This window comes from Hemitrygon akajei, chromosome 15 (assembly GCF_048418815.1).
Source record: "Hemitrygon akajei chromosome 15, sHemAka1.3, whole genome shotgun sequence".
NCBI lineage: Eukaryota > Metazoa > Chordata > Chondrichthyes > Myliobatiformes > Dasyatidae > Hemitrygon > Hemitrygon akajei.
In genome coordinates, this window is record NC_133138.1 from 44555383 (window position 1) to 44581302 (window position 25920).

Sequence of the window (25920 nt, forward strand, 5' to 3'; positions counted from 1 at the left end):
GTGCAGGTCGATAAGAGTAGGCAGTCTAAAATGTTTCAGCAAGGACTAGATGGGCCGAAAGGTCCGTTTCTGTGTTGTACTCCTCAATAACTCTATCACTGTCTCCAAGGCACTGAGCCTATGAAGACAATAGTATGATGAACTATTACCGAGGCTTCGGGCCTGCTCCAGGATGCTCCAGGGTTTGGATCCAAGGACTCATTTTGGTTCGGAATGTTCTTGCTCGCTTCTACTGTTTGCATGATTTGAGTTTGTTTCCCTCTTCTCTGCACATCAGGTGTTGGTGTTTTTTTTTAATTGGGTTCTTTCAGGTTTCTTGCTTTGTAGCTGCCTGTAAACAAGCAAATCTCAAGGTTGTATGATTTATACATTCCTTGATAATAAATGTACTTGAACTTTGGAAACTTTAAAATTGAGGAAGCTCAACTTTCTAGAATGATCCTATATTAGTAATGTGAAATCCTCTAGTCGGAATAATTGCGCAGCATCTCCTTCTTCACCTTTCAGTATGTGAATTAGGAAAAGTGTTCTGAATAATAAGAGAATGTAGACTCTTAAAATGTACACCCTAAATGTACACCTTAAAATTCCAGTAAGGTGTACATGTGATGAGACAACTGTTTTGGTCCCACCACATCTAATTCAGTTGCGGCAGCGGCATGGGTCAGGATAATTGGGACTTGTTGGTGACCTGGGGAGGTGGACAGGTGTTAATGGTGTTGAAAGGTATGGATTCATATTAAAACCGTATTCTGATAGTACCAATTGCATAATGCTGAGAAAAAGTATTATGACACTGAATTACCAGGAAAAACATTACAAACTACATATGCCTGTTGGAAGCAGCAGATTTAATGGTTCTAAAGAATGCTACATTTCTTTGTGATAATTTCTTGCAGACAAGAAAATAAAATTTCTTCACTTACTCGCTGCTTTGATAAAGCTATGTTGCAATTGGAATGTCATCAATGGAGCTGGAAGCACTCTGAAAGGAAAGTAAATAATCAAAATTACTATCAATGAAGCCTAAATAGGTGCCGCATCATAAGTTATCAAAGTCAAAGTCACAGTCAAAGTAAATTTATTTTCAGAGTACATACATGCCACCATATCCAACCCTGAGATTCTTTTTCTGCGGGCATATGTAGCAAATTTATAGAACAGCAACTGTAAATAGGATCAATGGACAGCAAACTGCACAAAAGCAAATATAAATAAATAGCAATAAACAACAATATAAAGAGTCCTTAAAGTGAGACCACTGGTTGTGGGAACACCAGAAGTAGAATGAGTGTAGTTATCCTGATTTGTTCAACAGCCTGATGGTTGAGGGGTAGTAACTGTTCTTGAACATGGTGGTGTGAGTCCTGAAGCACTTGTACCTTCTACTTGATGGCAGCAGTGAGAAAAGAGCATGGCCTGGATGGTGAGGATCTTTGATGATGGATGGCAATGTTTCATGTAAATGTGCTCCATGGTTGGGAGAGTTTTATCCGTGATGTACTGGGTCAAATCCACTACTTTTTGTTGGATTTTCCACTTAAAGGCATTGTTGTTCCCATACCAGGCTGTGAATCAGCCAGTCAGTACACTTTACACCACACATCTATTGAAATTTGCCAAGGTTTTTGATGGCATGCCAAATCTCCATATTTGGCAAGTACAGGCGCTGTATATTATACTAAATTATGTAGTATATTACATTATAATATTTGTCATTCAGTTACCCAAACCAGTAAATAAAATAAAAGGCCAGAGCTTAGTTATGATGGTGCTAAACAGCGACTCTTTTGCTTGCATCTTCGGAAACAGCTCCATTTCAATCTTTAATATCTCTATTTTCTCTTTCAGGGTGTTTTTGAAGACCCTGACCTGAAGTTACACGCTGACTTCAGCTCTTTGCAGGAATGGGACCTGCTCTCAGGATTTCATGACTGGCCGTTATTCAACATGCCAAGGATGCAGCCTAAGAGATAAGCTCGACTTCGGAGGACTAAGATCTCATGGCTCTGGAGATGGGCGGATCAAAGGTCGATGTGCCACCAAGAGATCGGTGTGTCATGGGAGTTGGAAGATCTCTGGCTGTGTGCCCAGAGACCCAAGATCTTTGGGCACAGAGCTTGGAAAAAGTGATGCAATGACTTTTAACATTGTAAACCAGTGAGTGGTTGTTAGGTCTCTCCTTTCACTGTGAAATGGAGAAATCTCTTTCCCCCTTATTAGGGAGAGAGAGAGCCTGTGGTATGTTGAACACTGGGTGAATGAGTAGCCTTTGGGGTACTGCAAGTCTGTGTCTTTGCTGTTGCTTTGCTGCATGCTTGAGTGCTCGGTGGTGGGTGCCAATGCATTTTTTTGCTGGTGTGGGAGGGGGGGGTTGTTGCTTTGCTGCTGCTTACATGCAGGAGGGGGCAGCTGGGGGGGGGGCTTTGTGGTTCTAACATCTAACTGTCATTCATTCTTTGGGGCTCTCCTCTGTTTTCGTGGACTTGCAAAGAAAAAGCATTTCAGGATGTATATCGTACATATTTCTCTTACATTAAATGTACTTTAGAAACCTTTGATAGGTTTAGAAATTAAATTTGTTTTAAAAATATAATAAAAATAAAAAATAGTTCATAAGTCAAAATAAAAACTCATGGTCAATAACCCTGCTGAAAATAAGTATGGCCAGCATTTTCTGTTTTTATTTACCATATAATAATTACAGCATGGAAACAGGCCATCTCGACCCTTCTAGTCTGTGCTGAACGCTTACTCTCACCTAGTCCCACCGACCTGCACTCAGCCCATAACCCTCCATTCCTTTCCTGTCCATATACCTATCCAATTTTACTTTAAATGACAATATCGAACCTGCCTCTACCACTTCTACTGGAAGCTCGTTCCACACAGCTACCACTCTCTGAGTAAAGAAATTCCCCCTTGTGTTACCCCTAAACTTTTGCCCCCTAAGTCTCAACTCATGTCCTCTTGTTTAAATCGCCCCTACTCGCAATGGAAAAAGCCTATCCACATCAACTCTATCTACCCCCCTCATAATTTTAAATACCTCTATCAAGTCCCCCTTCAACCTTCTACGCTCCAAAGAATAAAGACCTAACTTGTTCAATCTTTCTCTGTAACTTAGGTGCTGAAACCCAGGTAACATTCTAGTAAATCTCCTCTGTACTCTCTCTATTTTGTTGACATCTTTCCTATAATTCAGTGACCAGAACTGTACACAATACTCCAAATTTGACCTTACCAATGCCTTGTACAATTTTAACATTATATCCCAACTCCTATACTCAATGCTCTGATTTATAAAGGCCAGCATACCAAAAGCTTTCTACACCACCCTATCCAAAATACGAATCTAATCACATCACCAGTGACTTTTTGGGTAGGAAATCTACGATTCATATCCATTCTGAGTTATTTGTCCATCTTGACTAATGTGGTTCATTTTCAATGGCCCTAGAAAGGAAATTAGTTCATTGAACAAAGCAGCCCAAAAGGAATCTATTCATCCTGTTGAACCTGTGCTAGCATCATCAAACTGCCTTTGTTAATACAAGAAGCTGGCCTTCACCTGCTTCTCAGGCCAACCAGATAGGTAAATCCAGAAGTAGCAGTGGGTTGACAGTATTTACTAGATCATTAGAAAATGAGCAACCATAAAGTGAGAAGGGCTATGAGGTCAAAGTACTGCTGTTGGGGAGAAGTATTGACTTTGCTAAGCAACAAGATTTAGTGAGAACCAGCTGAGTAGTGACCATTTTTCTCTCTTCCTTCTAACTGGGAAAGAAGGGCAGTGGTATATGCCTCCTGTGAAATGTGGGAGATCAGGGCCATATCCAATGCTCCTGGTGGCTACACCTGTGCATTCACTATGAAATATTCAGAATGTGGAAAATACAGCAGATAGTAAGTTTTGCAAGTTGGTCACCTGTGAGATACACAAAGAGAAGAGAGGTAACCACTCAGAAGTGCAGTAAAGGCAAGCAGGTGTGTGTACTCCACTCTCAAACAAACATATTGCGTTTACTGATGGGATACATGGGGATTGGGGGCAGGAATTGTTTCCCAGAGAAAAATATCAACAACAGCCCAGTTCAAAAGGTTTTGCTAAACAGAAAGAGAGAAATAAGATTGGGGAAATGATCACACTTTCTATGAGGATCCCTGACTACAAGATCATTAATCTTACCTGTCTCATTGCACAGGACTAGATCTAAGATCGTATTTTCCCTTGTAGGTTCACTAACATGCTGCTCAAGATGCATTCTATGAAGTCCTCCTCAAGACTTCCTTGACCAACCTGATTCACCCAGTCTATGTGGAAGTTAAAATCCCCCATGACAACTGCCGTCCCGTTCTTACAAGCCTCAGTTATTTCTTGGTTAATCGCCTCTGCCACTGCAATATTTTTTATTAGACTACACTCAACAGTGATTTTTTCCCTTTACTATTCTTAATCTCTACCCAGATGGACTCAACATTCTGCTCCTGTAGATCTTATATCGTCTCTCACAATTGCCCTGATTTCATCCCTAAACAAGAGTGCCACCCCACCTCCTTTGCTTTCCTGTTTATCTTTCCGTATTACCTAGAGCTACATGGAGAGGGATTAGGTACAAAAAGGATGTCCCATTTTGCTTGATGGGGAGGCGTGATGTGGGTATTTGAAACCTGCCAAAAGTTAACAGGAGATAAAGGAACACATATGTAGATAGAATGGGGTATTTCAATGTCTGGAAAAGGATGGATTACATGAAACCTGCTACCATTCAAAAGTAGACAAAACTAGAAGAAAGATTTATTGTACAGCGAAGGGATTAAGTGGGACTTTGAAAGATAGGATTGGTCCTCGGGTTGATATTCTAAATTGGAGAAAGGCCAATTTTGATTGCATCTGAAAGGATATGTTAAGTGTGGAGTTGGATAGGCTGGCTTCTGGCAAAGAGATGCTTGGCAAAAGTGAAATGTTGAAAGTACAGAATTTGTATGTTCCTCTTAGAATAAAAGGCAAGGAATAAATGAGGTGCTTGAAGAGTTTAAAAAATGCAGAATCAGAATCAGGTTTAATATCACAGACATGTTGTGAAATTTATTGCCTTGTGGCAGCAGTACTGTAATACATTAAAAATTAAAAATGATATATGACAATAAAAACATTTTTAAAAAATTAAATGAGTAGTGCAAAATGAGAGCAAAAACTAGAAAAAAAATTGAGGTAGTATATATGGGTTAATTGTCCATTCAGAAATCTGATGGTAGAGGGGAAGAAGCTGTTCCTAAAATAACTGGAAATCCAAACAAAACACACAAAATGCGGAGGAACTCAGCATGCCAGGCAGCATCTATGGAAAAGAGTACAGTCGGGCCAAAACCCTTCATCAGGATTGTCCTGTAAGTGAAACAAGCACCTGACCCTACACCTCCTCCCTCACTACCATTCAGGGCCCCAAACAGTCCTTTCAAGTGTTAGCCCTGTTAGCCAGAAAAAGCAGGATCTCCCAGTGGTCACCCATTTTAATTCCATTTCCCATTCCCATTCCCATTCCTGTTAGGGCAGGTGCAGAAGTGTGTGTAGGGGAACACTTTGGTTCCAGTGATCATAACGCCATTAGTTTCAACTTGATCATGGATAAAGATAGATCTGGTCTTCGGGTTGAAGTTCTAAACTGGAAAAAGGCCAAATTTGAAGAAATAAGAAAGGATCTAAAAAGCGTAGATTGGGACAGGTTGTTCTCTGGCAAGGACGTGATTGGTAAGTGGGAGGCCTTCAAAGGAGAAATTCTGAGAGTGCAGAGTTTGCATGTTCCTGTCAGGGTTAAAGGCAAAATGAATAAGAGTAAGGAACCTTGGTTCTCGAGGGATATTGGAATTCTGATAAAGAAGAGAGAGATGTATAACATGTATAGGCAACAGGGAGGAAATAAGATGCTTGAGGAGTATAAAAAGAGTAAGAAAATACTTAAGAAAGAAATCAGTAGGGCTAAAAGAAGACATGAGATTGCTTTGGCAGTCAGGGTGAAGGATAATCCTAAGAGCTTCTACAGGTATGTTAAGAGCAAAAGGATAGTAAGGGATAAAATTGGTCCTCTTGAAGATCAGAGTGGTCAGCTATGTATGGAACCAAAAGAAATGGGAGGGATATTAAATGGTTTTTTTGCATCTGTATTTACTAAGGAAACTGGAATGGAGTCTAGGGAAACAAGGCAAACAAGTAGGGAGGTCATGGAACTTATACAGATTAAAGAGGAGGAGGTGCTTGCTGTCTTGAGGCAAATCAGAGTAGATGAATCCCCAGGACCTGACAGGGTATTCCCTCGGACCTTGAAGGAGACTAGTGTTGAAATTGCAGGGGCCCTGGCAGAAATATTTAAAATGTTGATATCCACGGGTCAGGTGCCAGAGGATTGGAGGATAGCTCATGTAGTTCCATTGTTTAAAAAAGGCTCAAAAAGTAAGCCGGGAAATTATAGGCCGGTAAGTATGAAATCGGTGGTAGGTAAATTATTGGAAGGAATACTAAGAGATAGGATCTACAAGTATTCGGATAGACAGGGACTTATTAGAAAAAGTCAGCATGGCTTTGTGCGTGGTAGGTCATGTTTAACCAATCTATTAGAGTTTTTCGAGTAAGTTACCAGGAAAGTGGATGAAGGGAAGGCAGTGGATGTTGTATACATGGACTTCAGTAAGGCCTTTGACAAGGTCCCGCATGGGAGGTTAGTTAGGAAGATTCAGTCGCTAGGTATACATGGAGAGGTAGTAAACTGGATTAGACATTGGCTGAATGGAAGAAGCCAGAGAGTGGTATTGGAGGATTGCTTCTCTGAGTGGAGGCCTGTGACAAGTAGTGTGCCATGGGGATCAGTGCTGGGTCCATTGTTATTTGTCATCTATATCAATGATCTGGATGATAATGTGGCAAATTGGATCAGCAAATTTGCTGATGATACAAAGATTGGAGGTGTAGTGGACAGTGAGGAAGGTTTTCAAAGCTTGCAGAGGGATTTGGACCAGTTGGAGGAATGGGCTGAAAAATGGCAGATGGAGTTTAATGCCGGCAAGTGTGAGGTATTGCACTTCGGAAGGTCAAACCAAGGTAGAACATACAAGGTAAATGGTAGGACACTGAGGAGTGCAGTACAGCAGAGGGATCTGGGGGTTCAGATACATAATTCCCTAAAAGTAGCATCACAGGTGGATAGGGTCGTAAAGAGAGCTTTTGGTACATTGACCTTTATAAATCAAAGTATTGAGTATAAGAGTTGGAATGTAATGGTGAGGTTGTATAAGACATTGGTGAGACCAAATTTGGAGTATTGTGTGCAGTTTTGGTCACATAATTACAGGAAGGATATTAATAAGGTTGAAAGAGTGTAGAGAAGGTTTACAAGGATGTTGCCGGGACTTGAGAAACTGAATTACAGAGAAAGGTTGAATAAGTTAGGACTTTATTCCCTGGAGCGTAGGAGAATGAAGGGAAATTTGATAGAGGTAAATAAAATCATGATGGGTATAGATAGAGTGAATGCAAGCAGGCTTTTTCCACTGAGGCTAGGGGGAAAAAAAACTAGAGGTCATATGTTAAGGGTGAAGGGGAAAAGTTTAAACGGAACATTAGGGGGGAGGTTTCTTCACGCAGAGTGGTGGGAGTGTGGAATGAGCTGCCAGATGAAGTGGTGAATGCGGGCTCACTTTTGACATTTAAGAAAAACTTGGGATAGGTATATGGATGAGAGGGGTTTGGAAGGATATGGCCCAGGTGCAGGTCAGTGGGACTAGGCAGAAAAATGGTTTTGGCACAGCCAAGAAGGGCCAAAACGCCTGTTTCTGTGCTGTAATGTTCTATGGTTCTATGATTCCAACATGTCAGTCCACAGCCTCCTCTACTGTCGCATTGAGGCCACCATCTGGGTAGCCTTAAATCTGATGGCATGAAAATCAATTTCTTGAACTTATGGTAATGCCCCCCTCCTCCTTCACCATTCCCCATTCTCATTTTTCCTATCTCCCCTTATCTCCTTACCAGCCCATCACCTCCATAGAACCATAGAACATTACAGCACAGTACAGGCCCTTCAGCCCTCCATGTTGTGCCGACCCATATAATCCTTAAAAAAAGTACTAAACCTATACTACCCCATAACCCTCTATTTTTCTTTCATCCATGTGCCTGTCCAACAGGCTCTTAAATACCCCTAATGTTTTAGCCTCCACCACCATCTCTGGCAAGTCATTCTAGGCACTCACAACCCTCTGTGTAAAGAACTTACCCCTGATGTCTCCCCTAAACTTCCCTCCCTTAATTTTGTACATATGCCCTCTGGTGTTTGCTACTGGTGCCCTGGGAAACAGGTACCAACTATCCACCCTATCTATGCCTCTCATAATCTTGTAGACCTCTATCAAGTCCCCTCTCATTCTTTTACAATCCAAAGAGAAAAGTCCCAGCTCTGCTAAACTTGCTTCATATGACTTGTTCGCCAAACCAGGCAACATCCTGGTAAGTCTCTTCTGCATCCTCTGAATAGCTTCCACAACCTTCCCGTAATGAGGTGACCAGAACTGAAAACAATTGAACAGAATTGAACTCCCTCCTGTGTTCCTCCTTTTTTTCCTTCCATGGCCTTCAGTGCTCTTCAATCAGATTCCCCCTTCTCCAGCCCTGTATCTCTTTCACTAATCAACTCCCCAGCTCTTTACTTCACCCCTCCCGCCACCCCCCTGGTTTCACCTATCACCTTGTGTTTCTTCCTCCCCTCCCTCCCCTCCCCCGTCTCCTTTACTCTGATTCATCATCTTTTTTTCTCTCGTCCTGATGAAGAGTCTCAGACCAAAATGTTGTTTGATTACTCATTTCCATAGATGCTGCTGGCCTGCTGAGTTCCTCGAGTATTTTGCGTGTGTTGCAAGGCCCCATTTATTCCCAGGCTTTGCCTCCTGCCAGTCAACTGACCTTCTATCCACACTAGTATATTTCCTGTTATACCATGGGCTCTTATCATGTTTATCAGCCTCATGTGTGGCACTTTGTCAAATGGATGTCTGTAAGTGAAGTGTTCTTATCCTGGATCCAGATCATCATTTTTAATTATGTCCTTTGTTGTCATCTGTTAAATGAGAACTGAAAAATTTCCTTACCTTTCTACAAACTGTTTTATGGTATTCATTATACCCGCAAGGACAAGTAGCAACTTGGTTAAAGAAAAATATCTGCATCTGATTGACTTGTGTCATTTTTGAATACATGCTCAGGACCAGAAGATTAACACACATCCTATTGGCAAAGGATAAATAGTATTGATACAAGCCAAGTTGCTAACTACGAATACAATGATTTCGTGATAATCATTGTTTATTTTTCTGTTTTGCATTACTGAAGATGTCAAACTGCAGCCGTTACCAGGACAAAGAAGAAGTCAAACAGAGCTTTTATTTAAGAATGCATTAAAAATACTAAAGTGAATTTCAGTTGGGTAGCCATTTCTTTGAGATAACTGTAAAAGAACAACTCAAGAAAATAGCCGTGAACCCCTTCATTTATTTGGGATACAATACTGCTTTAATTGGAACAGGAGACTGCTGCCAAATAGTTTCTCACTAGCATTAGTTACATGAACGCGTGGCTGTTAGACACTACACCATACTTAAAGCGAACAGCTTTTAAATAGCATCATTTATGTGTGTTTGTGTTGAAAAAGCAATGATTTCTGTCATTGATAGTTGGCAAGAAATAAGCAGCAAGACCACTTAGAATTGTTTTGTTCACTGTGGTTTCAAACATTCAGGCTTGAAGGTGCCAGAAACAGCCAGGGGTGAAAATAAAACAATTGCATTACTCCAACAAGTTAGAAAATCATCTTAAATGTTACAATGAAAATGAAGATTTGGAGGATGCAATCGATGAAAGAATTTTATGAATGCAATCCATTATCTGCACTAGGTGTCTGCAATTGATTATCTATCATATCCGAAGATGACAGTGAAATCTGTGCAGGAGAGTTTTTAAAAGTGAAAAAGCTGTTTCACTGGGTCAATTCTACTGTCTCAACCTCGGACTTCAGGGTCCAGTGGTATGAGTAGTCATCACAAACTGGGGTCTTCCTTGGTTACTGAGGATAATTATAACTTTTTCTGTGCCTTATCATGCCTTCGCTCTCCTTGAAACTTTGCAGAACTGCCTTTTAGCAGTTGCATCTCACTGTTCTCATCTGCTCAGTCAGCGAGAGCTGACTTCATGTCCCTATTTCATAGGAAATGAGGCCTACCAGCTACCCTTACCTTGTCCAGCCCACGTGTTGAGTGGGGTGTACTGGACTATGACCATTGTTGCATACAAACAACTACTTGGAGCCACAGGTGAGACTTAAGTGTCCGGTGGGGACCAAAGGTGAGTGAGCTGCCCCAGAATGAACGTGACAAGCTTCTTCACCAGAAATGCTACCAACTCATGGGCACTCCATACACAGGATTAATTCCTCCATCAATAACTAATACACAGTTTTATAGTACTATAGTGACATTAGTAGTGTTCTAATTTGTTCTGTATTTCAGTTAAGTACATAATTTGTTATTCAGTTAAATGGTAGTTTGTATTGTAAAACATATTTAACTATTTCCATGAAAATTCGGCAAATTGAGGCAGCTGCTTTACTGGGCTAAAATGTACTGATCCTGATGTGTCCCAATTAACCGGAACCCACTGCATTTAGTTCATAGCGTATAAGAAAAGTTGTAATATTTTTCTGCCTAGTTTTCTGTCATAGTCTATCAGATCATTGAATATTGCTCAGTGTGCCTCATAACAAAAAAAGTGTCAAAATTCAAAACCATAAGACCATAAAAGATAAGAGTAAAATTAGGCCATTTGGTCCATTGAGCCTGCTCTGCCAATTCATCATGACTGATCCATTTTCCCTCTCAACTCCATTCTCCTGCCTTCTCCCCTTAACCTTTCATGCCCTGAGTAAGCAAGTATCTATCAACCTCGAATACATCCAATGACGTGGCTTTCACTGCTGCCTGTAGCAATGAATCCACAGATTCACCACCCTCTGGCTAAAGAAATTCTTCCTCGTCTCCATTCTAAACGGATGTCCCCCCCCCCCCCCCATTCTGAGGCTGTGCCCTCTGGTCCTGGAATCCCCCAATATTGGAAACATCCTCTCCACATCCACTTTATCTAGATTTTCAACATTTGATGTGTTTCAATGAGATCTCCCTTTCATTCTTCTAAATTCCAGTGAGTACAGGCCCAGAGCAATCAATGTTCCTCATATGGTAAAGTGTAGATATGTTGAATGCAACTGGAGTTGGGAATTGGCTAGTGGCAGGAAGACTGGGAACAGAACAATGAAAATATTCTGCAAGTAAAATGTAACTGGAAGTATGCCCAGGGATCTGCACTGGGGGCTCTGGTTTTCAGTACAATGGTGATGTGCCAAGACAAAAAGTTGCAATCAAGCTGTTATAAATTAGATTTGCGTGCAATAATAAAACAAATGGCATTGAGTAGAGTTAGAATGTGAGATCATTCATTTTGGATCCAAAAAAGATGAACCAGACCATCTTCTAATTGGTGAAAAACAAGGAACTCAGGATGAAGAGAGATTTAATGACATGGAGAAGAGTCGGGTTTGGAAGAAGTGGATAGATGGAGAGAGTTTAGAGGAAAATGTGGTCAAGAGGGATGCAAGGGAGTACATGCAAATCAAGATCAGGTGAGAACGTGCACAGGAGGGGAATTAGAGTATGAGCAATACTTTAAAGGGAAAGTGCATCTTTTTAGTGCAGTTCTTCAGGGACCAGTGGAAACTAATCTCATGTTGGTCTAAAGCACAGGTGGGACACAAGAGATTCTGCAGAAAGATGCTGGAAATCGTGAGCAACACACATAAAATGCTGGAGGAATTCAGGTAACATTTATGGAGGGGAATAAATAGTCATTTTGGGTTGAGACCCTGTATCAGGACTCATCAGTACTGTTATTCCCCTTCATAGATGATGCCAGACCTGCTGAATTCCTTCAGCATTTTGTATGTGTGTTGCTGGATCCCTAACCAAAATAACATCAACTTATCCCCTGTAATTCACCCTCAAACCATTCTGGTTTGGAAGCAAACACCCAGTGGATGTGGCAATGCAAAACAAACTGGACTTGGGTCATAGAGTTACTTTTCTCCTCCTGCAGTGATTCAATAACTAGAGGCCAATATAATTGAGTCATTTTAAAACGGGGCAAGATGGTAATGAAGAGAGTCAAAATCAAATAAAGGAGGACAACCCAGGGAGACATTTGAATATGATGAAAATGTTCAACTATAGGTTATGAAATCTGAGGATTTTTCATTCCATTAATTAATAATCTGTGCTAAATGGTATGAGTAACATCATAGCACCAAGTTGCAAAGGTTAAATTACAAGTTGTGTGGCATAGACTAGTCTTGCATTACCTTGAGGGTTGAAAACTAAGTGGTGATCTATTTCAGCTGGTAAATGACACTTTGATGTTGTAAGCAGAGAAGCTGTTTTCACTGGTGGGATGATCCCTAACAATGGGCATAATCTTCAAATCAGAGCTGACACATCTAGGAAGCATTTCTTCATATAAAAGGTGCTGAACGACTCTAATCTCCAACTAACAGCTTTTGATATTAAGCCAAATGAACTTTACAAATGATATTTTCAAAAAATCATTGATCTAAAACATTAAATCTCTCCTCACATACTGCCTGATTAGCAGAGTATTTGTAACATTTTCACTCTTCTTTAAAAAGACTATACTTAGTGATATGGAACAAGGCCGTTAAAATTGAGATAATCAATAGCAACCTTCTAATTAAAGTGCATAAAATTCTCACAAACAGAAAATCTCCCTTTATTTCCTAGAAATAACACGCTCATCACAAATTTGTTGAAAGTTTTAATGATGCTGACCAAACCCTGTTAAACTTAATTTGAGAATGGCCTTTCATATTTCAAAGAACACAGAACAGTAGAGCACAGTACATACCCTTCAGCCCGTGATGTTGTGCTGACAATTTAACCTACTCCACGATTTATCTAACCCTTCTCTTCCACATTGCCTTCCCATTTTTCCTTCGTCCATGTGCCTAAGTATCTCTTGAATGTCATCAATATATTTGCCTTGACCACTACACCTGGCAAGGCATTCCATGCACCTACTATTCTATGTAAAAACCTGGCCCATGCTTTCCTCCCAATACCTTAAGTTTATGCCCTTGTTTTAGTAACTTCCACCCAGGGAAAAAGTCTCTGGCTTTCCACTCAATCTATGACTCAATTTACATCACCTCTCATCCTCCTTCTCTCCAAAGCGAAAATCCCTAGTTAACTCAACCTACCCTCATAAGACAGGCCTTCTAATCCAGGTATCATCCTGGTAAACCCCTTCTGCACCCTCTCTAAATCTTTCACATCCTTCCTATAATGAAGCAACAGGAACTGAATACTAATTTAAAATGCTGGATTGATCCAAAGAATTTGAAGTTGATTGGTGGCTACAAAGGAATTTATTGCTGAAGGCCAACTGAGGAGTTAACTGAAGTACTTCTTCCTGATCAAGCCATCATGAACTGCAATACTGGGGAAACAGCGCAATGAGCAAGTAGTTTCTCAGAAACCAGCCCTGTGGTTTTGTCTTATGATACAATGCTCTGCATTTAACTAGAGCAACAGTGATTTTTTTTTAATTCCTTCATCATTCGATCTTTCAATTATTCTCCAGTTTTGCTTGATTGTGAAGTATGACTTTACAATGGAATTCTCACTTATATAATAATCTAATAGCTGACATATATATTTCCACAGTGCTTTAGGTATACTTCCGATGATAAGCAATGACCAGACACAGCAGGCAGCAAATTTAAATTGATATTCATGTATTCAGCCTGTTCACTCCTCAGCCCATTCAGCCTATGTATGTACAATTTGTATTTTCAAATAGTTGTAAGCATTCCACAGTTTAATAGCAGCATGGGAAACATTTTTGCGCAACTCAACTGTGTAGAAATGTTTCATTTCATTTTGTGAAATATAGTTTTTTTGATGAGGTTAAATGCAACAATTTTCTTTAAAAGAACTGAGCAGACTCTATTGAACAAATCACCGGTGGAATGGGATAATTGTTCATCAATTCTCTGATTTGTGCAATGGATAAATTCCACATGGAAATCAGTTGGGAACAGCGAGTTGCTTGTTAAATCATGTTAATTTTAAGTCAGCTAAGTAGTGTATATGTAGTTAACTGGTGGCTACAAAAGACCAAATTGGCAGTAAGAAACACCATTTGAAACTCATCATGCATGGGTCCAATACTACAATGGACTAACAACAAGGTGATAAAATTTAACATCAGTACTTTTGGTCTTCCATAAGACCATAAGACATAGGAGCAGAGTTTGGCCATTTGGCTCATCAGGTCTGCTCCACCATTTCATTATGGCTGATCCATCTGTCTCTCAGCCTCAATCTTCTGCATTCTCCCTGCAACCCTTCATTGACCTGACTAATCAAGAATTAATCAACCTCCACCTTATACCCAATGACTCGGCCTCCACAGTTGCCTGTGGCAACGAATTCCACAGATTAACCACTCTGGCTAAAGAAATTCCCACAGTCCTGATTGAGAAGTTGCAGAATCTGGGGCTCTGTACCTCGTTCTGCAATTGGATCCTCAACTTCCTGATCAGAAGACCACAATCTGTCCTGTTTGGTGATAACATATCTTCCTCACTGACAATCAACACTGGCGCACCTCAGGGGTGTGTGCTTAGCCCACTGCTCTACTCTCTATATACACATGACCGTGTGGCTAGGCAGAGCTCAAATACCATCTATAAATTTACTGACAATACAACCATTGTTGGTAGAATCTCAGGTGCTGACGAGAAGGCATACAGGAGTGAGATATGCCAACTAGTGGAAGGGTGCCACAGCCACGACCTGGCACTCAATGTCAGAAAAACAAAAGAGCTGGTTGTGTACTTCAAGAAGGGTAAGACAAAGGAACACATACCAATCCTCACAGAGGGATCAGAACTGTGAGAGAGTGAGTAGTTTCAAGTTCCTGGGTGTCAAGATCTCTGAGGATCTAACCTAGTCTCAACATATCGATGTAAAGACAGCGGCTATACTTCATTAGGAGTTTGAAGAGATTTGGCATGTCAACAAATACACTCAAAAACTTCCATAGATGTACCATGGAGAGCATTCTGACAGGCTGCAGCACAGTCTGGTATGGGGGGAGGGGGAGGGGGAGCTACTGCACAGGACCGAAAGACCCTACAGAGGGTTGTAAATCTAGTCAGCTCCATCTTGGGTACTAGCCTGCAAAGTACCCAGGGCATCTTCAGGGAGCGTTGTCTCAGAAAGGCAGCATCCATTATTAAGGACCTCCAGCACCCAGGGCATGCCTTTTTCTCACTGTTAACATCAGGTGGGAGGTACCTACTGCTGCTAAGTTAACAAATTTCACGTCATATTGCAGTGATTCTGATTCTGCTTCTCTATTCTAAATTGACATCCTTCTAATCTGAGGCTGTGCCCTCAGATCCTAGACTCCCCCACATCCATTCTGTCTAAGCCCTTCAATATTCAGTAGGTTTCACTGAGATCCCCTCTTATTCATCTGAATTCCACTGAGTACAGGCCCAGAGTCATCAAATGCTCCTCATATGGTAACCCATCCATTTCCAGGCATGTATGCACTGGAAAACATAGTGCAGGAGATTTACTAGGATATTGCCAGGGATGGAACTCTTCAGTGGCAAGGGAAGATTATATGGGCTGTGTTTGTTTCCCTTGCAATTGAGAAAGCTGAGGGTGCTGTATAGATGAATACAAAATTATGAGGTAGATATTAAGAAACTTTTCATCTTAGAGTCAAAGAAAAGTACAGCACAGAAACAGGCCCTTCAGCCCACCTAGTCCATGTCAAACCATTTAAACTGCTTACTCACAATGACCTGCACTGGAGCCATAGCCCTCCATACCTCTACCATCTATGCACCTATCCAAACTTCTTATAAACATGGATATCGAGCTGGCATGTACCACTTGTGCTGGCAGCTCATTCCACACTCTCACGACCCTCTGAGTGAAGAAGATTTCCCTCATGTTCCCCTTAAGATTTTCAACATTCACCCTTAACTCCTGACCTCTATTTGTAGTTCCACCCAACCTCAGTGGACAAAGCCTGCTTGCATTTACCCTATTTATACCCCTCACAACTTTGTATAACTCTGTCAGATCTCCCTTCAATTTTCTACATTGCAAGGAATTAAGTCCTAACCTATCCAAACTTTCCTTATAGCTCAGGCCCTCCACTACCAGCAACTGTTCCCAAGGATCTCAATACTGCACTAATGCGCCATTGATAACTAAATCCCAAATCAGAATTAAAAGATCCTACAGTATTAAAAACCTTTTCTATGTATACAAATAAGTGAGGAAATTAATTTAAACACATCACTCAAGTTCTATATACAAACCTCCCAGAGAACAAGCTTTATAAAACCATTAATCATGAAATTCAAACACACACAACACTCTGGTATAGACTTGGAAATCTAAAATAGTCAAGCTGAAACAATGTACGACAAATGAAAATCATAAATGCTCTCTCTGCAGATCCAATCAAAATAAGCAAGAGAAAGAATTATCAAGGCATACTATACTTCTGACAATTTGGTTAAAAAACATCACAAAAGAAAAGTCTGGAAAATGAGCAAAGAAGCAACCTGTGAATCACATGTTATTTGATTATAAAACAAAATGAAAACCAGTAAGATCATTTTCAGAGCATACTCTGTATAAACTACAGTACAAAATTAAAACAATTATCCAGGTGAAAATCTTTAAAATATATTAGTATTGTAGCGATGTGCTGCACACAGCACTGAAATAACGACACACAGTCGGTAAGTCGTTTCGAGACTAGTTTATTCAAACTTCGTGGCGCTGGCATTTAATCCCTAGCGCCCGCCCTCTCCGGGTGGAAATTACATCAGAGGTGCATCACTAAAGTCTCCCCCCGCGCGCTGGCTATTTGTGAGCCGGTTCGCCTGCACAGAAAGTGGGTCGCCACAGTATAAAATTCAAGTTTCAGTGTGAATCACTGATTTTGGAACCTATGAAATTTCATTACACTGGAGGCCATTTGTCTGTAAAATAGCACTGCAAAACTGCATGATTTTACAATAATTTTTTTAAAAATGAAGATGGTGGAAATATGAAATAGAACTCAAAAAATGGGAAAAAACTGTTCTGCCGGTCAGGCAGTATATAGAATGTGGAAAGAGAGACAGTAACAACCTGCCACCCTCTGCTTCGTTTTCCACACGATGCTTGACGTAATGAATGTTTCCGGCACTTCTAATCATTTTTAAACAGTGTATCTCCTACACCTGAAAGTTAATCCATTAAATCAACCAACATATGATAGCTAAATGTTTTTGGACAGAAAACTAATAATCAAAGCATAAAATCTAGCAAATATATTAGTTGTTTGTTTTTATCCAATCAAGCACACTTAACCTCTGATTATTATAATGTAGCTTAAATCCTACGAAAGAATTGCAATTTTTAAATTATTTTAAATAATTCATAGTACCAAAAGCATATTCCACACGGCGAATAGGGAGAAAGGTTAAGGGAGCAAGTTGCTTTTACAACATCAATCGAACAGACAGTCTATATTTTCAATTTTTATAGACATACATGCAAAATATATGGTTTATAAAACATGTACTTTATAAAGTCTCTGTTTAAATTATTTTATTGCAATTTCTCACAAATCAAAATCCATCCAGTAACCATTTGTATTTTGGACCAAGTTTGGGAATTTAGCTTTTCTTGTCCATGTTCAACTGGCTATTAAACCAGCCAGGTACAGAAATAACTAACAATATTTAATTTGGTTACGTGAACAGTATTCAAAACTTCTCTATTTTCCAGACTATTTTAATATGTATTCCAGAGGGGAAAAAAACAAAAATAATTTCTGCTAAAAACTGCTAAAATCTAGACAGAAAAAAAAAGTTGTATTACAATTTAATTCAGTGGACTGTTATTAGTATAATATATGACAAGCTCCTGTTATTCAGGTCAAGACACACCATTGGCTACCTACCTTGTACTACATTTGTACATGCTTACATAAGTCTCATTTCAAGCCTCCATTGTAACAATTGTTATATTCTTAATAAAGAAAATAGAATAGTGAAAACCTCTTCTAGAATCTACATCTCAAAAAAGTCCAATTGTACATTTGCTATTCTGTAAGCAGAACATTGGAACTCTTTTCTCCACTTAAGCTCTTACCTCAGATAATGTTTAAGTGTGCTGGTAATTGTTTTTATCTCCCATTCAGATGAGCTTTCAAGGTCTATATCGGCTGTTCCTTTACAAGAAACAACATTGTTAGAAAAGCAAAAGGTTATTATTTCCATTAAGCTTGTTGCTTCCAATAGATTTGAATTATTTACTATATCTGTTTGCTATGAACCTAAATTACACTGTACTAGTGGGAGTATTTCTCTCATTGGTTCAGCAATGAATTGCACTGTGTAATTGTAAATACATACAAGATGGCGCTAGTGACCAATAGTGACCTTTTGCAGACAGCACACAAAACTATTAGATACTCTAGTAAATACACTTCTTCTGAACTGCGATCACTACAGTCTGTAGCCTGTAATTTCAATTTTAAGGATATTCTTTTGAACTGACTGAAGGATCTAGTGCTTTGACAATCTCCTGGGGGATTCAGTGAACTAGACTTGAGAGTGCAAATACAATGGGGCAGCCATCATTGGAGGTGGACACTGCATTGAGGCCTAATGGCCGAAGAACCTATGGTCAGCTCTATTACTCCGCACCGATTAAAGTGTTGAGCAAGATTTAAATCGTCTAGGATGAGAGTGGAAAACAAACAGGTGTTCTGTGCCATCTGTCTACTTTTGAGCAGTCTCCCTCTCCTCTCGCTACTACTGTCAGGTGGAATGTGCAGAAGTCTCAGACCCCATGCCACCAGGTTTGGGAGCAGTTGTTGCCCTGCAATCAGTCATTGGGCTCCTGGATGGGCTCTGCAGCTGTGATCTACAACCCTTGGCACTCACCTCAGTGCTGAACTGGCTCCGTGGCTGTGGACTCACTTTTGGATACTCTGCATTCATGTTCCGTGTGTTATTTGTTTACTTTATTATTGTTTGTACGATTTGTTCTTTTTTTCATACACTGGGAGTTTGTTGTATGGATTTTTATAATGGGTTTTATCATGTTTCTTTGTTTTGTGGCTGCATGCAGGAAGACGAATGTCAAGGTTATAAAGTAGGCATACTATAATATAGTTTGAGCTTTGAATGGTGGAGACAGAAGATGAACAGCTGTAAGACTGAATCTTTTGTGCGAGGCATCTTGAGTCTCACATACAACAGAATATTGCTGAGGGGCCCCTGCGAATTGCCAATCTGATCAACTTTATGTAGTTTAGAATTTCTAACTCTGATAAAAATCATTAATAATCTATATTTATTCTAATAAACATATTTCCAAATGTATTAATAAATTTACATCATTTTGCTTAAATATTTCCAGACATATATTTAAATGCAAAGAACAAATACAAATTATGCTCTAAATCATCATTAAATTTTGCTGTTTTAAGAAAGATTTTAAATGGAGTGCATACAATGACAATCCCCATTGACCAATTTTGTTCTAAGTTGCTGCATTTGATTTCATGCCTGCATATACAACTATCCTCAACTAACTATCTCATTCTGGAAAAAACACTCACCTGTTATCAAGAAAATTTGTTGTCATAATTCAGTCTGTTTTCTGAGTAAACTGACTCGTTTGCCCAAAGCCCATGAATATGCCCTACCCTCAATTCACTGCCAGCCCCGGGTTATCAATAGATACTCTGTTTAATTTTTTTTTTGGTTATAGACAACCCCTATATTACTTCATGTAATTCACAAGTCACTACCAAAAATCTGAGCTATGTGGGGAAAAGATTAATTAATAAAAAAGTAAAAAACTAAATACAAGATGCAAAAGAACATTAAATTCTCTATTTTTTCATTCTTTTCATTTCTTGACATGTACACAGATAATGTGGCTTCTTTTGGTGTGATAGGTTAATTTTGTTGTCTAGCAATTTTTATCCCAAACATTTTTCACATTATTTACCTGTAAGATGTTTGAAACAGGACCAGTAAGTTTAAGCTGTAAACCTAAACAACTACAAATGGAATTTCATCAAATGTAAAACTTAATATATTACAAAGGTCTGATGCTGGAGAGAAAAAAATCTTGGTGCAATTGCTAAAACTGTGGGGCTTGCAGCAGCATCCACAATTGCTCATCTCTCTAAATGCAGCTGATGGCCACTTAAAAGACTGCTTTGGAAACCGAAAAGGCATTCTCTTGAATACATCGACCCACCTCTACAGCCATCTTCGCCATGCACCCACAACTGTAATCCCATTATTACTGTCGAGAGTAATAACATCCTAGGAGAACACGTCTCCAATGATAACATGGAATTCAATGGAAAATACGGCTTACGTTACTGGAAAGTCATGATATCAAGAGTTCTCTAGGAATGCAGTTCCCTGCCCCAAATAACATGGGAGTTGCTGGTATTCATATGAAATTGAATGGAAACATAATACCACACTCGAGAAGAACAAATGCAAATCTGCATCTGGATTAACAGCTGCATCTTAAAATAAGTATTACGGTACTGTACTCAATAGAATTACCAAAAGTGCTCCAGCAGGATTAGAAATTGGGGATTAAAAGCATATTGAGTCCATATGACCATATTGATATAATAATGTCTGAACTTTCCACCAAATGAAAAGAACACTACTTACCCATTAATAAACCTAACAATTTTTGTACTCGAGAATTAACACCAACTATTCGGTACAGGCCCTGTTCGTTAATTCCTGTTTTAAAAGAGAAAAAAAATGTTATTGTCAAACTAAATTATGATTCTTGTTTATGAAACCTATAATTATTAAAAAGAATTGTAACATTTTCTATTATTATGGTACAATATATTAAATAACATTTCAAAGCACATACACTATAGACATGTTAAATTAAGATAACCTTTCGTCACAGATTTATATATTCTTAATTCTGTGTGAAGTGGTGGAGTACGTGCAAGTCTTTCTACTAATGCGTTAAAAGCATTCTAGGAAAAATCAATCTACATTGTGTGCCAATGTACCCAGGTGAAAATAGCAAGTGAATGTCTGCACATATTGTTCATAACCACAGCTGTACTGCAAATTATTTCAAATGTTTACTGCAATGTGTTAAGTGATTGTTAAAAAGAACTGAAATTCTCAGAAAGCAAAAATAAAATTCTATAAGTTTACTATTATTATTTAAAACATGTATGTTTTTTAAGATGCAAAGTAATGAAAACCAGAACTTGGATTGAATTTTAGTGGCTCCAAATATAATTGGACACAGTTGTTTTAAAAATTTTATTTGTGGAGTTACAGGTATTGCAGATTTCATTCGGCAAGCATTATAGTTACAAAATATGTTTCATTTTAACAAATTGAAACTGGTGATGCGAGGTTTAATACCACAACTTTATGGACAGGAGTCAGTATTTTACGAGTCAGTGTATTATGGATCAGCATTTTTCAATAAGATAGACACACAAATAAAAACGTTACCTCTTTCTTCAATTGCATGTATGCATTTCTTCACTAAATCAAATCCAATCTTGTCCAGTTGAGCAGCTGAAAGACAGAAACAAATCCATGAATACAAGAAATTCTGCAGATGCTAGACATCTAGAGCAACACACACAAAATGCTGGAGGAACTCAGCAGATTAGGCAGCATCTATAGAAAGGAATGAACAGTTGACGTCTCAGGGCAAGGCCCTTCATCAGGACTGGAAAGAATGGATGAAAAAGCCAGAATAAGGTGGTGGAGGGAGCGGAAGAAGTATAAATTGGCAGGTGATAGATAGAATCAGGTGATGGGGAAGGTGGATGGTGGGATAGGGTGATGAAGAGAGAAGCTAGCAGGTGATAGGTAGAAGTGTTAAAGGGCTGAAAAAGAAAGAATTTGATAGGAGAGTGGACCATGAGAGAAAGGGATTGAGGAGGGACACCAGAAGGAGATGATGGGCAGTTGAGGAAAAGAGAAGTGGTAAGAGAAGAACCAGAATGAGGAATACAAAAAGAGTAAAAGGGTAAGGGGTGAGAAATTGACGTATGTTCAAGAAATTGATGTTCTTCCCTTCAGCCTGGAGGCTACGCAGACAGAATATGTGGTGCTGTTCCTCCAATCATCAACTACTATACAAGACCATCAAACCGTAAGATATAGAAGCAAAATTAGGCCATTTAGCCCATCAAATCTGCTCTGCCATTTCATCATGGCTGATCCAATTTTCCACTCGGCCCCAATCTCTTGCCTTCCTCCATAACCCTTCATGCTCCGGCCAATAAGAATCAATCAATAAGAAACCTCTGCCTTAACTATACAGAGAGACTTGGTCTCCACAGCTGCCTGTGGAAAAGAATTCCACAGATTCACTACTGTTTGGCTAAAGAAATTCAGAATCTGAATCAGGTTTATTATCACCGGCATAAGACCATAAAAGTATAGGAGCAGAAGTAGGCCATTCGGCCCATCAAGTCTGCTCCGCCATTGAATCATGGGTTGATCCAATTCTTTCAGTCATCCCAACTCCTTTTCCCCATACCCCTTGATACCTTGGTTAATCAAGAAACTATCTTTCTCAGCCTTAAATGCAACCAGTGGCTTGGCCTCCACAGCTGCTCGTGGCAACAAATTCCACAGATTTACCACCCTCTGACTAAAGTAATTTCTCTGCATATCCGTTCCAAATGGACGTCCTTCAATCCTGAAGTCGTGCCCTTTTGTCCTGGACTCCCCAACCATGGGAAATAACTTTGCCATATCTAATCTGTTCAGGCCTTTTAACATTCAGAATGTTTCTATGAGATCCCCCCTTATTCTCCTGAACTCCAGGGAAATCAGCCCAAGAGTTGCCAGACGTTCTTTATACAGTAACCCTTTCATTCCTGGAATCATTATAGTGAATCTTTTCTGAACCCTCTCCAATGTCAGTATATCCTTTCTAAAATAAGGAGCCCAAAACTGCACACAATACTCCAAGTGTGGTCTCACGAGTGCCTTACAGTGCCTCAACATCACATTCCTGCTCTTATACTCTATACCTCTAGAAATGAATGCCAACAGTGCATTTGCGTTCTTCACCACCGATTCAACCTAGAGGTAAACCTTCAGTGTATCCTGCACAAGGACTCCCAAGTCCCCTTGCTTCTCTGCATTTTGAAATCTCTCCCCATCTATATAACAGTCTGCCTGTTTATTTCTTCCACCGAAGTGCATGACTATACACTTTCCAACATTGTATTTTATTTGCCACTCCTTTGCTCATTCCCTTAAACTATCTAAGTCTCTCTGCAGGCTCTCTGTTTCCTCAACACTACCCGCTCCAGCACATATCTTTGTATCATTGGCAAATTTAACCACGAATCCATTAATCCCAAATCCAAATAATTGACACATTGGCATGTGTCATGAAATTTGTTAACTTAGCAGCAGCATTTCAATGCAATATATCAAGAAGAAAAAATATAAAATAATAAATCAATTACAGTATACATATATTGAATAGATTAAAAACTGTGCAAAAACAGAAATAATATATATATTAAAAAAGTGAGGTGGTATTCAAGGGTTCAATGTCCATTTAGGAATCAGATGGCAGAGGGGAAGAAGCTATTCTTGAATTGCTGAATGTGCCTTCAGGCTTCTGTACCTCCTACCTAATGGTACCAGAGAGAAAAGGGCATGCCCTGGCTGCTGGAAGTCTTCAATAATGGACACTGTCTTTCTAAGACACTGCTCCCTAAAGATGTCCTGGGTACTTTCTAGGTTAGTACCCAAGATGGAGCTGACTACATTTACAACCCTCTGCAGCTTCTTTCGGTCCTGTGCAGTAGCCCCCCACCTCCACTATCAGACAATGATATAGCCTGTCAGAATGCTCTCCATAGTACAACTATATAAGTTTTTGAGTGTATTTGTTGACATACCAAATCTCTTCAAACTCCTAATGAAGTATAGTTGCTGTCTTGCCTTCTTTATAACTGCATCGATATGTTGGGAGCAGGTTAGATCCTCAGAGATCTTCACACCCAGGAATGTGAAGCTGCTCACTCTCTCCACTTCTGATCCCTCTATGAGGATTGGCATGTGTTCCTTTGTCTTACCCTTCCTGAACTCCACAATCAGCTCTTCTGTCTTATTGATAATACATGGCCTATCAGCGGCGTCAACAGAGCCTTACCAAGAGGGTCGGTGGCAGTTATTTAAAAAGGGAGCTTCAAGAGCATTTGTCCATTGTACAGTACATGGCTTATCAGAGGCTATATCTAGAGCACCAGTCGTGAGTTAGATAGCAGGGAGGTTCAGGCATAAAAGGAGACACTACCTAGCAGAGCGGTCATTGATGGAGTGATCTGAAGCAGAGTGGTAGGGCTTTGTCTCATTCAGGCTGCGGCAACCTAAATAAGTGAGTGGACTCATGTTTTTTTCTTTCATTTAGAGGAATAAAGAGCATGTTTGTAGGGTTAGTACTTTGCTCTGGGTGTCAGATGTGGAAATCTTGGGAATCTTCCAGTCTCCCAGATGGCCACATCTGTGCCAGGTGCACCGAGATGCAGCTCCTGAGAGACAGTGTTAGGGATCTGGAGCTGTGACTTGATGACCTACAGCTTATCAGGGAAAGTGAGCAGGAGATACATAGGAGCTACAAGGAGTTAGTCACCCCGAGGCTGTAGGAATTAGATAACTGGATGACTGTCAAGGAAGGGATAGATAGTACAGAGCACACCTATGGCAATCTCCTTCAGTAATCGTTATCTTGTTTTGGATGCTGTTGGGGCGGGTGGTGACCTGACAGAGGATGACCACAGCAATCCGGTGTCTGGCATTGGGCCTCGTTCCATGGTGCAGAAGGGAGATAAGATGATGAGGAATGTGGTAGTCATAGGGGATTTCATAGTGAGAGGAACAGACAGGAGGTTCTGTCAGCCTGATAGAGATACCCGCATAGCGTGTTGCCTCCCAGGTGCCAAGGTATGGGATGTCTTGGATCAGGTGCAGAGCATTCTCAAGGGAGAGGGTGAACAGCCAGAAGTCTTGGTACACTTTGGTACCAATCACATGGGTAGAAAAAGGGAGGAGGTCCTGAAGAGAGAATTCAGGAAGTTGGGTAGGAAGCTGAAAAGTTAGTAATCTTGGGATTGCTCCCTGTGCCACATGCTAACGAGTACAAGAATAGCATGATCAGGCATATTAATGCATGGCTAAGAGACTGGTGTTTGGGGCAGGGCTTTGGGTTCCTGGATCATTGGGGTGCTCTTCTGGGGAGGTACAACCTGTACAAAAAGGATGGGTTACACCTGAACCCAATGAGGTCCAATATCCTAGCAGGCAGGTTTACTAGAGCTGTGAGGAAGGGTTTAAACTAATTTGGCAGGAGGATGGGAACCAGAGTGATAGGGCTGAGGAAGGGGAAAATAGAAATAAATCAAAGATAGCATGCAACAGAGATGATAGAAAGCACAGACAGTGGGATGAGTTACAGGGCAACAGAGGCATGGTACAATGAAAACAAAAAGCAAAAAATACTGGACTGAAAGTGTTGTATTTGAATGCTCGCAGCATAACAAATAAAATGGACGATCTTGAAATTCAGCTAGAGATTGGCAAGTTTGATGTTGTGGCCAACTCTGAAACTTGGCTAAAGGATGGCTGCCATTGGGAGTTGAATGTCCAAGGATATACGGTGTATCAGAAAGAT

The 25920-nt window shown here is 40.0% G+C and overlaps 1 protein-coding gene across 5 annotated transcripts in view; it reads right to left on the minus strand.

Annotated features, from left to right (window-relative positions):
* The window catches only part of LOC140739299 (rho GTPase-activating protein 26-like), a 180159-nt gene that overhangs the window by 66419 nt on the left and 87820 nt on the right, over positions 1 to 25920 (minus strand). For all 5 annotated transcript variants that reach the window (XR_012101597.1, XM_073067461.1, XM_073067462.1 and 2 more), the window contains exons 13-16: positions 21723 to 21788; positions 20901 to 20975; positions 18340 to 18418; positions 927 to 985 (exon numbers count right to left, since the gene is read on the minus strand). Coding sequence is in view for 4 of the 5 variants with exons in the window: in XM_073067461.1 (XP_072923562.1) it covers positions 927 to 985; positions 18340 to 18418; positions 20901 to 20975; positions 21723 to 21788 (279 nt within the window). In the remaining variant the exon portion in view is untranslated. The remainder of the gene's footprint in view (positions 1 to 926; positions 986 to 18339; positions 18419 to 20900; positions 20976 to 21722; positions 21789 to 25920) is intronic.